This window comes from Plasmodium fragile (genome assembly GCF_000956335.1).
Source record: "Plasmodium fragile strain nilgiri unplaced genomic scaffold supercont1.46, whole genome shotgun sequence".
Taxonomy (NCBI): Eukaryota; Apicomplexa; class Aconoidasida; order Haemosporida; family Plasmodiidae; genus Plasmodium; species Plasmodium fragile.
The window spans coordinates 79,269-93,792 of record NW_012192626.1 but is presented as its reverse complement, the minus strand read 5'-3'; the positions used below and the strand labels follow the sequence as shown (position 1 = coordinate 93,792).

General features: G+C 39.8%; 6 protein-coding genes across 6 annotated transcripts; all 6 read right to left on the bottom strand.

The window, feature by feature from the left end:
* Positions 1 to 34: 34 nt before the first annotated feature.
* Positions 35 to 1,243, bottom strand: AK88_03780 (uncharacterized protein; the record flags this gene model as incomplete). Its single annotated transcript, XM_012481390.1, has 1 exon — positions 35 to 1,243. One exon carries the CDS (start codon positions 1,241 to 1,243, stop codon positions 35 to 37), a length of 1,209 nt encoding a protein of 402 aa, XP_012336813.1.
* Positions 1,244 to 3,931: 2,688 nt separating this feature from the next.
* Positions 3,932 to 4,357, bottom strand: AK88_03779 (uncharacterized protein; the record flags this gene model as incomplete). The annotated part of the gene is made up of 1 exon (XM_012481389.1): positions 3,932 to 4,357. One exon carries the CDS (start codon positions 4,355 to 4,357, stop codon positions 3,932 to 3,934), a length of 426 nt encoding a protein of 141 aa, XP_012336812.1.
* Positions 4,358 to 4,363: 6 nt separating this feature from the next.
* Positions 4,364 to 4,918, bottom strand: AK88_03778 (uncharacterized protein; the record flags this gene model as incomplete). The annotated part of the gene is made up of 1 exon (XM_012481388.1): positions 4,364 to 4,918. The coding sequence occupies one exon, from the start codon at positions 4,916 to 4,918 to the stop codon at positions 4,364 to 4,366; it is 555 nt and encodes a 184-aa protein (XP_012336811.1).
* Positions 4,919 to 6,416: 1,498 nt separating this feature from the next.
* On the bottom strand, positions 6,417 to 7,682 carry AK88_03777 (uncharacterized protein; the record flags this gene model as incomplete). Its single annotated transcript, XM_012481387.1, has 1 exon — positions 6,417 to 7,682. The coding sequence occupies one exon, from the start codon at positions 7,680 to 7,682 to the stop codon at positions 6,417 to 6,419; it is 1,266 nt and encodes a 421-aa protein (XP_012336810.1).
* Positions 7,683 to 9,677: 1,995 nt separating this feature from the next.
* AK88_03776 (uncharacterized protein) lies at positions 9,678 to 10,934 on the bottom strand (the record flags this gene model as incomplete). Its single annotated transcript, XM_012481386.1, has 1 exon — positions 9,678 to 10,934. The coding sequence occupies one exon, from the start codon at positions 10,932 to 10,934 to the stop codon at positions 9,678 to 9,680; it is 1,257 nt and encodes a 418-aa protein (XP_012336809.1).
* Positions 10,935 to 12,503: 1,569 nt separating this feature from the next.
* AK88_03775 (uncharacterized protein) lies at positions 12,504 to 14,105 on the bottom strand (the record flags this gene model as incomplete). The annotated part of the gene is made up of 3 exons (XM_012481385.1): positions 12,504 to 13,003; positions 13,178 to 13,462; positions 13,655 to 14,105. The coding sequence occupies 3 exons, from the start codon at positions 14,103 to 14,105 to the stop codon at positions 12,504 to 12,506; spliced, it is 1,236 nt and encodes a 411-aa protein (XP_012336808.1).
* Between the last annotated feature and the right edge of the window lie 419 nt (positions 14,106 to 14,524).

Sequence of the window (14,524 nt, the reverse complement as noted above, 5' to 3'; positions counted from 1 at the left end):
TTTTTTTTTTTTTTTTTTTTACATTTTTGTCATTTTAAGAAAAATTTGCCGATAAATCCTTGAACATACCCACAAGTCCATTCTCTCCACTGAACATGCTAATCACATTCTTCACCATATTTCCAGCACTGTTTTTAATACCCGCAATATCTATGTATTCTCCAAGGTGCATTCCTCCGAAAAAGCCATCGCCCGATATTTCATCGGACTCTTCTGCGTTTTCCTCCTGTGCTTCTTCTGGTGCTTGTTCTCCCTCCGCTTCGGGCACTTGCGTTTCTGGCACCACTTCCTTCAGCTCATCAATAAACTCTTGCAACTGGTCTTCCGCGTCTTCCTGCAGCTCATCAATAAACTCTTGCAACTGGTCTTCCGCGTCTTGCTGCAGCTCATCAATCATCTCTTCTACTTGCTCCTCCGTTACATCCTTGAGCACTTCCATCACGTCTTGCACCTCTTCTTCTGCTACTTCCTTGAGCTCTTCAATCATTTCTTCTACTTGCTCCTCCGTTACGTCCTTGAGCTCTTCCATCACTTCGTCCACCTTTTGTTCCGCTAATTCCTTGAGCTCTTCAATCACCTCTTCCAATTGTTCCTCCAATTCTTTTGCCTGCTCGATTATCTCCTCCTGCGTGATATCATTCTCGGGTGATTCGTTGGATGGGGTCTCCGTTTCTGCATTCTCTGCACTTGGCAACACATCCTCGTCGTTAACCTTAATTTGGTCAAATAAAAGTGGATTCACCTTCAGAGATTCATGTACATTATTAGGCGTTGGCAATGCCTCATCAATCTGTTCCCATACGGAAGATACACCACGTGGCTCTTGTCCTTCTGATTTTTCCTCCGATAGTCCAGTGCCCCACATCTTGTTCATATCACTTTCTTCAAGTGTTTCTACATCATCACCTGAACCAACAGAAACTCCTCTTATATTTCCTTCTTTTTCTTTAGGGAGGGAACTACTACTTGGCTCATCAATTGTTTCTCCTTCTCCAGCCACACCTTGTACATTCTTAATCACTTCGTTCAGATCCTCCACTGGACTCTGAAAAATTTCATCATCATAGTTCTTGTCATTCAGCTGGCTTTCGTCTCCCTCGTTCAATGTGCTATTAAATGTGCTGTAGCCATTTCTCAAATTGGTGCTTTTGTTCTCTCCAGCTTCACTACATAGGATGCCGCTGTTCGATGAAGATAAAACCAAAAGGGCCAAGGAGAACGTAACATATGGTAGATTTCTCATGGTGGGTACTTAGAAAAAAAAAAAAAAAAGCAACAAGCGAAATGGGGTGGATGCAGTGATACAAATCAGGCAGTGAAACGATATGGGTAAGAAAACAACAATGAGTCCGTAAAATATTTTTGCGGGAAAATCGTGTAGCAGAAAAAAAATGGTTTATCACTATAAAAATGATTTAGGTAGAAAAAATGCTTTAGCAGAAAAAAAATGGTTTAACAACAAAATAGCAAAATGGTCAAAAATAAAAAAAAAAACAACAGAATTCTTTACGGGATAACCGTTGAAGCGAATTATAAAAAAAAAAAAAAGGGGGGGGAAATCAATAATTACGTCTCTCTCCATATATAATATATACATATATATGCACATATATTATATATTTCTTTTTTAAAAATAGGAACCACTTTTCTATGTTTTAGAGGCGGATAATTTAAGAAAAGGCTGTTCCCTTCTTGACTCTTTTTGTTGGTGTCGGTGTTCTTAGGTGCTTAAAAAAAAAAAAAAAATTCTTAGCAGCACGGGAAAAAATGGTATTCTCTCTTTCGTTTTGTAGGGGGTAACTGGGGTTAGCATTCTCAAAATCTTAAAAAAAAAAAAAAATAAAATAATTAATTAATTAAATAAATAATAAAATTGGAACAGTGGAAAATAATAAGGAAGTGCAGAAATATACGGGAAAGCTAAAATATAACAACACATTGTTGCAATAAAAAAAAAAACATAAAAGAATAATAAATAAAAATAATAACAAAATACAGCAATCAAATTTAACAATAATATATGCAGAGAGAGAGAGAAAAAAAAAAAAAAAGAACTTAAGCGAATATGTGACATGGAAATTTCCCGCCATAAAGTCAAACCCCATGCCCAACGCACAAATGGCATTAAACGACCATGATACGAATACGCGCTTCGTTTAAACCGACAACGATGGGTCATGCATATATGTATAGAGGTGTACGCTCGTACGTGTATTCTCTTAAGGTATGCGAAACGACCCGATCATCTGTTTTAGTCTCACTCCGTTTCGACATAACAATATAGGAGAAAAAACGGGTGCTCTGTGAAACACAGTTACACACGCGAAACCTTTTCACGTTCGCGTGGAAGTTCCGTACGCCTGCTTAGTGTGGCACCTTAGTGACATATCTCAACATGACCAACCACCTTGGCCCCTCCATCTTTGAATGTGAAAACACAAACTAAGTAACCCTTTGCCGAAAAACATAACAAGCCTAACTGGCGACTTCCCCGCCTAGGCTTGTAAAAAAAAAAAAAAGGACTACCTCACCAAATGTTACAAGCAGACAATTGTAATTTGTGTAAGAATTATTTTCCATTACTATGAACAAATGTGTATATGTGCCTCCAACAAAACTAATTAACCATTTATTTTACACATAAGGTCTGCTTCGTGTGCACGTTCGAAGTGGTGAAAAATAATTCCCCACAGCAAAACCTCCGTCCTTTTTATGTACGGAGCCTTATCTTATTTAACAATCTCCATGCGCAATCACATTTCCAAACCTCTTTTGTGTATTGAAGGGTTTATGAGTTCGTTGTAGAGGTGTCGTGTGCGGCGACCTCGTTTGTTCAAAAAGGGTATCCACAATTGTACGCACATATTATGCGCATGTATTTTTTTTTTTTTTTTTTTAAACACCTATTTTGGCAACTACACACATTGTACTACCGCTCCACGAATGCAAACGGTTAAGCAACAATTGTTAACAAAGCCAAAACAAGAGGACTGCCAAAAAAAAAAAAACAGTATTGGGAAAGTCGATTCCGTTTCCATCACACGATAATTCATTCGAAAGACAAAAGAATGAACGAGAAAAAAAAAAAAAAATAAAATAAATAAATTAAGAGAATTCCTTTTAAAGCGCAAATTGAATTGAGCAAGTTAGGAAAGCAAAACATATCAGACACCATACACAGAGATAGGCAATGAACAAAATTAGCAAATGCGCAAATTTTGTCATATGCATCATATCAGCCATAACGGGCTAAATATAACAGCCACACTGGCCATTGTTTAATTATGTGTTAGCCATTGGCTGCGCATGCGTCATTATGGGCAAAGTGAGGAGTCCCAAATGAAGCTAAGCAAATTAAGCAAAGGGGTGTAAACCACGTAATGCTTATCCCCGCATGCAAAAAAAAAAAAAAAACATAATAAAAATAATAGCTATTACATATCTAAAATGTAGCATTTCAAAATGAAAGGAATTTTTTATTTTTTTTGCGAATTTTCACCTTTATGAAGACTCGCTAAATGTGTTTCTTCTTCACTGCGTCCTCTTATTTATAAATAGGCGGCATATAGGAATGTGGCCACGTACCCTACGCCCGCGCGTATTTGCGCTTGCCTGGATGGGCCACATAATAATATACATGTGCGATTTACTTCCCACCCGGTGAGCAAAGTCGGGGGGTTTCAAAATTCATACAGCACAAGTTACGTACATGTGAAATTACATTTTCAGCGTTACACCTTATTATTTGAGGAATTCCATTTGTGGGTGGAGGTTATATAATATAAAATGGAAGTGCATAATAGCAGCCAATATAGCGTTCCATCCACTCTTCGTTCCTTTTGCGCGAATACCCAAAATCCACCCTGTGCAAATCCACATAGAACGCACGGTGCAAATTTAACCGAAGCGCCAATCTCGAAAAAACAGGTGGTCATTTTTTTAAGTACATAGTTATATCATCTGAGAAGCCGCTAAGCGTATCAACAAATTGCTCATTTTCCTCCAAAGAATTTGTCATGTAATGAACTAACTCTTCAACCTTTTCTTTCTCCTCATCAACATCTGTGTATTCTTGTATATGGATCATGTGTATAGTTTCATCATTCACTAAGGAATTAAATCCCTGTTGCTCCATGTTTTGTTCTACTTCCTCCTCACTGTCATACCAATATATAACTTCTCCATCCTCGTCCTCATCTTCGCCAGTGTCGTTGTGTGTACCCTCGTCCGTGTCTCCTTCAACAGGGTCATCGTCCCCGTCATCGTATATTTCGTCCTGAACCTCTTCCTGCACATCCTTCATCGAGGTGTGCGCTTGCTGGTCAGGCTCTAGTTTGAGTGCTTGTGTATAAATCATGCTGTTCTATCCTTCCTCTGTCGGAGGGTTTGGCCCAGGGTGTTGAGAACTTATCACTCCTTGTTCTTCCTGTTGTTGCGACTCTATATTTGCCGATGGTGGTGGAAACACAGGGTTCTCCCCACCTATGACAAAGTTTAAGGCTGGCTTAACTACAGTGTTTAAGAATAACCTCACGAGCGCTCCGTTGAACGTGCCGCTAGTACCAGAACTCGCTGTACCACTTGTACCATTACCCGTGTTACCGGCATCTCCTTCTGTGTTACCAGACCCTTCTGTGGTGTTCTCCGTTACGTGTGAATTCCCGACTGTGGCTGTCCCGCTCGAGCCCACTACTGCCCCGTAATAATTTCTAGGGGAAGTATGGACGTTCTGGTGAATTCCATTGCGTCCGTTTAACCCCTGTGTCCTCTGTTCACTGTGATCATTATTCGAAGCGCCACTCCTAAAACTGGGTATTGCCTCATTGGCCACACCGTAACCTTGGACGCCGTTTTTGTAGAGGCAGAAATTTAAAAGGAAGACTAAGTAAAAAATGACAAGGTCGGAAAATTTCCTCATTGTTTTCTTGTACCTTTGGCAAAATTATACAAAAAAAGATGGAGAGCAAAGTGTTCAAAAAAGGGGAAAATGGACAAGTTAGCTAATGCACGAAAATTGTGCGGGGAAAAATTAGGGTTAGTTTTGGCGTCAATTTGACGCAACTATGAGGACGTTTCTTTTCCAAAGTTTTCCCAACATATGCTCCTTTTTTTTTTGTGTGTCACTCGAAACCAAGCACAACTGCGTAGGTGATCCATTAAAACGGATAAATTCGCACTCACGAAAAATTACACAAAGAGGTCAAAATAATTAAATTAGCTACCTCTTTTTCTTTTTTTTTTTTTTTTTTTTGTAAATTAACACAAATGTGCATGCACTAATTTTAAATTGCTGCGGCTCCACTGTTGTTGTAAAATAGGAAAATAGAAAAGGGGCTATCAAACCGCGCAAATTGTTCAACCATGGAAACAAGTTCCTCTATCTTTTACACTAATTTCCCAACATTTTGCGAACAAATATTAAAAAAAAAAAAACTAGCAGCTGGAAAAAGGTATATACAAACGAGTGTGTAACACACAGCTACCTAGCCGTCATCTCAACAAGACTTAAAAAAGGATTTTTTTTTTTTTTTCACACATTGTTTTTCGCGAACCTGGGAAAACACACACCCCACGCAACAGTTATACCCCAATGGAGGAAATTTCTGTGAAACGGGAACATTATATTTTTGTGGAAATTTTTCTTCCATATGGAAACTTACGTACACTTGTTCACTCGTGTGTGTTAACAACCAATCGGACAAGAGAGTCCCGATCTACACCATTTCCTACAGGTGTGGGAACCTCCCTCCCAATTTATTCAAGCAAAAATTATTATGTATTCAAAGTACTTTGTAACATTAGTCTACATTTGGATACATGCGCTAACAGAACAGTGTGTGAACAACTTTTTTTTTTTTTTTTTTTTTTTTTTTTTTTTTCCCCTTCTCAAAGTGCAAAATTGCAGCGATTTTCATTTTTTTTTTTTTTTTTTTTATGCTCTTTTGCTTGCAGTGCGATGAGTCGAAAAAAGGAAGTGCCAAGAATTGTAACATTTTTATCAACGAAAAGGAAGAAAAAAAAAAAAAAAAAAAGGAGATTATACACGTATATGTATTATGTGTACGTTTATGCCCCTGTACACGCTGCTAAAAGGACAAATAATATACAAGGAGTAATTCCCCAACGAGCTGAAGTGCGGAGCGTGTTTTTGCATCCCCATTTTTGCACACAAGGCAAAACTTCATGCTATGTTCCCACCCTTTATATAGCGGCGGCGAAGTTGGATTAAACATTTAAACCGCTATTGCTTCGTATGTAAAAAAAAATAAAAATAAAAAAGAGCAACACTAGCACGGTTAGCAGTCCCAACATGTTAACCATGCAATCTGTGTAATCACCTTACGAGTCGTGCCAAGCGCGCCTACCGTAAAAAGCTCTCCTCTGGGAAACGCAAAATGACTACTGCGCCCTCCCACTCAAAGGTTATGAAAAATCTGCATGAAGTTGTTCGCGAAAGTCTTCATTTGCTCGATGAACACGAGAAAGCCATCATATGCTTTGACCGCAAATTTCACCAGATCGTCAGACATTTTTTGTAACTTGTCATTACTCTTAATGTTTTCTACTAAAGACGCAATGCCCATACGCTCACGAAAGAGTTGTGCTATGTCTTTTTTTGAAGAGCCGTCCTTTTTATTTCCATCCTGATTAACTCCTTTTTCTTCTATTTCCACTTCTTCTTCTTCCTCTTCCTCCTCTATCCCACTTGGAGATTTTTTTTCTTCCTTTGATGTCTCATTTTTCATATCTCCACTCTTTCCTCCTTCTACTTGTTCCCGTTTTGGATCCCCCTCCGAAATGTGCGAAGGATCCAATTCGCTTTCAAGACCCGATGTGGTGATTGGCGTTTTCGATCCCTCCACGGGTTCTACACCATTCGAGTATCCTGGTGCATCTATCCCTTTGGTGTTCCACTGGGTCGTTCCTTCCCCCTTTTGGATTGGCATCTCCGTTGGCAAAGCATGTTGATGGGTTACTTGTGGGTTTGAATTCTCAGATTCGTTTTTTCCATAATTGATGGACTTGTCTGACGTGCCTCCTTCATTGGGGCCATTCACATCAACTTGTGCTACTCCCTGTTCTGCATTTGGCACATGCAATTCACCTGTCTCATGTATCTGCTCTCCCCCTATCGGCATGGTTACACCCTTTTCTTGTATTGTACTTGCTTGTTGTGTACTCTTTTCATTTTTATTTGATTTCCCCCCCTGTTCCACAACCTTATTCCTCTTCCCCGTCCATCTATTGTTATCATATACCTGTGTCTTCCATTTTGGATTCGTTTGACCATCACTACTTTTTTTTCCCCACTTTTCCTTTTTATTTATTACTTTTTGTGGGGTTACTTTCGTGCCTTGGTTCGGTAGGCTCTGATGACCCTTGTCAATGCTGCTTATATCCTTGTTATTAAAATCGGGGATGCTATAATATATTTTCTTAAACTTCTTTATTTTGCTATTGTCCGCTGATCCCTTTTTGGATATACTGTCTTGGGTTGTTATTTTGCCTGCTTTCTTTTTCCCTAAGTTATTGGTGCCCTTACTGCTGTGCCTCAGATTTGAATTTTGCGGTGTCACGTCAACGGGCACATTTGGGTTATCTTGTTCCTCATTGGCTCTTATGAGGCAGATGCAGAAATTAAGCACAAGCATATACAGGGCGACATGCATGAAGCTTCTCATTTTGCCCTTCCCACACAGTCGTCGTACAAGCATGCACTCGTTACAAAAAAAAAAAAAAAAAAAAAAAAAACTTAAAGCGAAAAACAAGCTTGAAAAAACAACAGAACAATTCTAAAAAATATGAGATGGGACACAAAATCGAAAAAGGCTCGCTCTAACCTTTAACGACCTCGTTTCACACACACAAAAAAGACGAATAGCAAATTGAGGAATTTATACTCTCCCCTCTATTGTTTCAAAAATATGTGTTATATAGAAGAGGAAAAAAGGAGAGTCCCCCAATGGGCGACTTCTTTTAAAGAAGGTTAAAAGACAGTGATGAACGTGGATTATTTCTCTCAGGGTAATTCGAAAACGACGCCGTGAGAAAGTCCAGAGGCATTATTAATAAATGGTTCAGACAAATTAGCGCCAGTCGGGGTGCAATGGCGCCAATGCTTCACAAAAAAATTAAAACATAAAAAAGGGAATGCAAAAAAAAAAAAAAAAAAAAGAGGGCAATTTGACGGGGACAAACACCACAGCTGAGGCTACCTCATCTGCTATCCACCGCTACCCGTATGGACGCACTTTTAATTTTCGATGCGTCTATCGTACTAACCATTTCCCTTTCTTCAAAACAACTCTACGCAATGCACAATAAAAAAAAAAAAAAGAAAAAAAGATGCATATAAATTTCATTCAAATGATCATACATACATGTGATGGGTCCCCAATAGTTAAACGCATGGACATGTTCAGATTTGCGCATGCATCCAAAAAATAAATGAATTCATCTGACTTATTCTATTTGTGCATATTTTCACACGAACAGAAAGCGGCAGGGAGATGTCCTTCGAATTTTTCTCACACTCTTGAACCGCTATCGATTTTTTTTTTTTTCCTGTCTAAGTTTCAAAACGGGAAAACGTTAATTTTAGGAGGAAAATCGCCGCGGACATAATATAAACAAGCGAACAAGTGAAAAGGGGAAAAGTAAAAAAAAAAAAAAACAATTGTGAAAAAATTGTGCAAAATGACATTTAATTTTACTCATTTTTATATCACAGTCAGTTTTCTTTTATTGCTATTTCAATGCCATTTTCCCTTTCCCAAGGGGTACCATAAAAATACAATTATTCCTACCTGCATATGCATACGTATGCGTCCATACTGCGGACGAGATGCGTGCACGCATGCATGTGGCATACGTGCGGACATGAACGAATATCACAGGCATGGACACATACATATGCATATATACATATACATATATATATGTGCGAATAAATCCATTTTCTAATTTCCCCAAATAACCCTGTCCAACCCCCCCTATAGTTCCTTCCCATTTTGGATTACACAGGACAAAACACTGTGCATCACCAAAAGGGGGGACTATCTAACATTCATGTTACACTATCGCTATTACGACCGTTCTGGTGGCTGCAACCAAAACGGACACCAAAAAAAAAAAAAAGACGATCGTGTTTTTTCCATTTTATGCGTATTTACTGGGAAGAACAAAAATGTGTAAAAAATAAAAAGGCCGTTTTCCCCCCCCCCCCTCGTCCTGTATGCAACCATGTAGTGTTTCGTGTGACTAAGGGAGCATGGCCAGATGCTCAAATGTATGAACGTACAAATGGGAGGAGCGCATAGCCAAAATGAATTCACACACACGTAGGCTCATGTTTGTGCCATTGGGCCCCTCAACAAACAGGCATCCAGGAAGGAACATATGCCGAAACACAACCAAAAGTTCACTCGTGGAGACTAACCTGGGCTCCTACGTTCACGCGCATCAAGCCGAACCCATCTCACATAAAAGTTCACCCCCCCCACCTATTTCGCTCAAACTTCAAGATGCTGTGGTAGTTGAACATAATTTATTCCTCAAGGAGTGGCCTTCGGCCATACTCGTCTATTTCTCGCCACGAAGAGACTTCATGAAAGGAATGGGGGATGATACCACGAACGGCAGCTAACTATCGCTCCACCAATTAGCGCACCCCCCCCCTACTGATTCATTATCAGATCCGCCGCGTCCGTCGTTAAGTAGACTAGGATGCCCTTATAATCAGGGTCGAACATCAAGGCATGGAGCATATTTTTCAATATTTTGGTCGTTTTTTTTTTTATTTTTTGAATGTTGTTGTAGCATCTGATACTGAATCTGGGTGTCGCAATATCGCTGGGTACTTTTTTTCTGTGTCCTAAACTTTTTTTCTGGCTACATTTATTTTCGCCTGGTTCCCAATTAGAGTTAGTGTTGCGCTTGGTAGTCCTCTTTTTACTTCTTCGCGTTTCATCACCACCGTCGTTCTCACTTAAATTGTATTCATCTTCATTCGTAAAGGACTCGTCTTTCTCCTCCTCTTCCTCCTCGTGGTTTTCACTTGTCTCCCGTTTCCTCTTTTCATTTATTAATTTTTTAAAAAAGTTTTCACTTAACTCTTCCACATTCCGCTCACAAGAGGCAAGTTTATTGGCTTTCTGTTTTTTTCTAGAATTTCCCTCCACTAGGAATTGCAACAAATTATGGGCTCCGTCTAGGTACTTATTTTCGTTAAAGCCATCTTTTGGGGGACAATTTCTTCCTTGATGAATAACCCTAGGATGATACAAAGGTACAGGGATGGTAACACGAACGGTTGACACTTTCTCACGCCTGCTCTGATTCTTCCTTCCTCCGTATGGACCATCAGAATGAACCACATAATTACCATACACACATCGGCACCAGTGGCTTCCACGCCAAGCACAGCCTGAATGAACTTCACACCTAAGTAGAGAATTCCCTTTGCTCGTATTTTGTCCCTGTTGTTCTTTATTTTGTCTTTTTAAATTTCGTGCCTCGTCCTTCTTGTAATTAGAATGGTCAATCTGACCAGGAAAAGGAGGGGTACTATTCTCCCGTTGGGTTGCTCTATGGAAGAGTGCCTCCTTTTTTATGTCACCAAAACTTTGAAGAAAATCCCATTTCGTAATTTCACCCCCATATTGGCTTTGCCCTGTATCATTACCCATCAGAGCGTCTACACTTGTATCAATTTCTGATGATGAGTCTGTTTCTCCTTCCATGTCGACGCCCACAATGGGACTCCACCCATCCACGTATAAATCATTAATTAGAAAACCTTTCCTTAAATTTGAATTCTCCCTAATTAAACCACTCCACCCATATTCGGACTGTATGTCCAGTGTTCTCCTTCCGTTACATAACTGGAGGGGGAAGAGAAACAAATAAAATACAATACATGATACTTTAAACATTATATTCTTCTGTTCAAATGGAAAAGGGACGCTTAAATCAAGACACATTTTTTTTTTTGTTTCCACACATGGTTGTGTGGCATGTGCAATGTTCACATGGCAACTGGCTTATTGACAGAGTTCTGGGGTCCTATTCATGCGCAAGAGAAAAGAAAAAAAAGTGGAAAAAAAAGTCCGAAAAAAAAAAAAAAAATTACTAGCCAACCCCTTCAAGACAAGTGTACCACAACGCACATTTTGAATTAAAAAAAAAAAAAAAAAGATTATTACAAAAATTGCACATAAAAAAGTATGTCCTTCACTTGACACTCATTTTGGGTGCACAATTTTTATTAAAAAAACATTTTCGTTTTTGTTCCTCATTCGGATCAGACTAAATCAGTTGTGTTAAAACCTCCTGCCGATCTCCTGCACATTCGTCTCCTTAAGTGCGCGTCGTCCTTATTCCTGCATGAAAAACGGCCCCACTGAGAACGGTTACCCTGTTGGGCAATTTGCATGCGGCTCGAACGACTGACCAATTACATACAACCCGTGAGGAGCAAATGTAACTCTTATCGATCGCCCCCACCCCATGTTTACACCTTAGACGCAACCGAACAAGTGCATAGATGAGCAACTTTCAGGCAGATCATTTTCCTTGTCACGTATGAAAACGCTTCGAAGCTCTCCATCGAACGTTCTCATAAAGGATATTATTACAGGCGATTAATTATGGAGCGAAAAAACTAATAAAAAAAAAAAATACCACAGGGGAGGAGGGTCACCCTTGGGAAATACACCATATAGGCTAAGACAAAGTGCACTGCTGCCCATCCCGTCAAGTGAAAATAAATTGAGCAACTTATTCAGCCACTTTGTCTTTTTTTAATCGAGCAGCTGTTCATTTTTAATTCTCCCCCCAAATGGATTACAACCCCGGTTGGACATAAGCGCATTTTTCCATGTGTCGTGTGCAAAACCATTTTCTGGTTTTACAAATGGGCTCAGTACGGATGATCCACACGAGACACGCACTTATGCTAACTTGAACTCCCATGCATTGCACGAAATGCTTTTCCCATCAGAATGACACAAAGGGGGAAAAAAAAAACAAAATTACCTCAATTTAATTGGTACACATATCCGTCTGATCATCGCATTGATGAGTTTGTTTTTTTTTTTTTTTTGTATTTCTCTCTTTTTTTTTACAACCCACGTGTGCTGTTCTTAGTGAAAACAAAACCGAATTGGTTTGTTCCAACCAGCGCATGCAGTAAATTTTATTAACCCCTACAAAAGTTATTTTCATCAAAAAAACAAAAAAAAAAAACATTTTAACATTTGTTCACCTAACAATTGTTTTGTAAAAAAAATTTTTTTTTTTTTTTTTTTTTTTCATCATGTGTGTATCACTTGTTGGGTGACAAATTTGGGGCCTATTATTGGTAGCATGCTTTTTCATGCGCCACTGGGGAAAATCGCCCAAACGCTTAATTACGCCAAGCGCTGAATTATGTCAAGCGCCTAATTATGCCAACCGATTTGCTCACGCCAACCCATGTGTGCACGTGCAATCGCCAACACACCCTATGCGTCCAACTTGAGGACGAATTGCGAAATGTCGTCAGCCAAATGCTTGATGGATTCGTCGACTGGGCTGTTATCATCGTCCAGTAAATTCATCAAAGTGTTCACGAAGGCTTGGGCTGCCTTCGTACCCTCCACGTTGTCCTTGTACTGTTCCGAAAGAGCACTATGGACCATGGCTTCGCTGATTAAAGGTATATATGTTCCCGCAGAAAAGTTGTTTTGCTCCGTTGGCATTTCTTGCGCATACTGCGTGTCTATCATTTGTTGATAATATTCTGATTCGTCATATTCGTCCTCTACTTCCTCATCGCCTTCTTCCACATCCACATCGTCATGATTTGCGTTGTCAGCTTCTCCCCCTTCCTCCGTTTCTCCTTCATCAATATCCTCCTGCTCCACGCCTTCCTCCACTTCCTTTTCCATCACAACTTCGTCCTCCTTCTCATGGATATCCTTATCTGTCTCACTGAATTGTACTTCTTCTAAGATGTTAGATTCTGAAGTTGGTAGGATGAAGGTTCAATGTGTTATTTGTGTTCATTCTTTCTCTCCATTTTTTTTTTTTTTTTTTTGAGATTAGGGGAGATTGTTGAAAAAAAGGATGGGTCTTGTTCGTTGTGCTCCTCCTTCCTTTATTCCTTTCCTTGTTTTTCCTCTCTTCTTTTTCTTACCTGTATTATCCGAGGGTGATTCTGGTCCTGATCCTGATGCGGTTGTGCTATTTTCCCATGGAGTATACCCGAACCATGAGTAGTCGTCGTCTGCAGAGTCTGATCCAGAATGGTGTGTTGTTGAGCCTTGTGATGCTGCTTCAGGTGATTCTGGTACTGTTTGTACTGCTTCTGTTGTTACTCCTTCTCCCGGTGATCCTGGGATGGATGCTTCTGCTGGTGGTGGTAAGACTGTTGATACCTCCTGAGAGTTGAAACTGGACGTTTGCCCCTGTCCACCTTTACCTATAAATTTAAATTGGAAAATAAATATAAGGCAACGGAGTTTGGGATGGTTGTAATTCGGGGAGTGTCTCTCTGTCTCTTTTTTTTTTGTTTTTACAAATGCTCTCTCTTTGGCGTATGCTTGTGCGTAAACCTTCGTGCAACACCACTGGCCCCACCACTGAAATCAAAGCTTTCATGGGGGCGTCCAACCATTTCCATCTCCAACATTATCTGTACCACTGTTTCCACCTGCTGTAGTTCGACGACCTGTCATTGGAAAAAGCACACTTTGAAAATCCGTTCCCTGAATAACCCCACCTGGGAATCCACCGAGACCTCCATTAGAATCACCTCCTGCATTACCTACTGGTGCTCCATTTGTATTTCCTGTTCCTGGTGATGCTGATTCTGATGCTTCGTCTGTCTCGCCCGAAATCACTTGCTCATCGTCATTCCCCTGTACGGAGAAGAACTCCCCATGCTGGTTCTTCACATTTTGATGTCTTCCAACCCCTCCATGACCAGTGAAGTTCCCAGTTTGTCCAAACCCATTTCTCAAACTGGTTTTTACCTGATTGGAGTTGGTCACCTTCGCACAATTAAAGTAAATTAAAATGTTCCAAAGGGAAAGGTAAACAGAAATCTTCCACATGGCCTTCATTTTAACTGCTTAAATATTACACACGTGGAAATTAAAAAGGCGAACACATGCTTAGAGGTGCACAGCTGCGTATGAATAGTTACACACACACACACTGTAGGTGGGAGTTGTTCATGTACTGCGTTGGTATGCAGCTCTCGTACGTTAACGCACAAATCACCTTAGGCAAATGGAGAAAGCAAACAGAATGGGCAAGATTCAATTTCGCGGGTGGCGCCAACCAATCGCGCGAGATGAGACTGCCCCCACGGGGAAAACACACACAAAGTAACAAAATAAAATAGAGTAACAAAATAAAGTAAAAAAATAGGGAAACAAAATAGAGTAATAAGATGACAAAATAAAAATTAGCTAGAATTGATCAGGACTAGCCAACCCAACCTGAACTCGCCAAAAAAAAAAAAAAAAAAAAAAAAAAA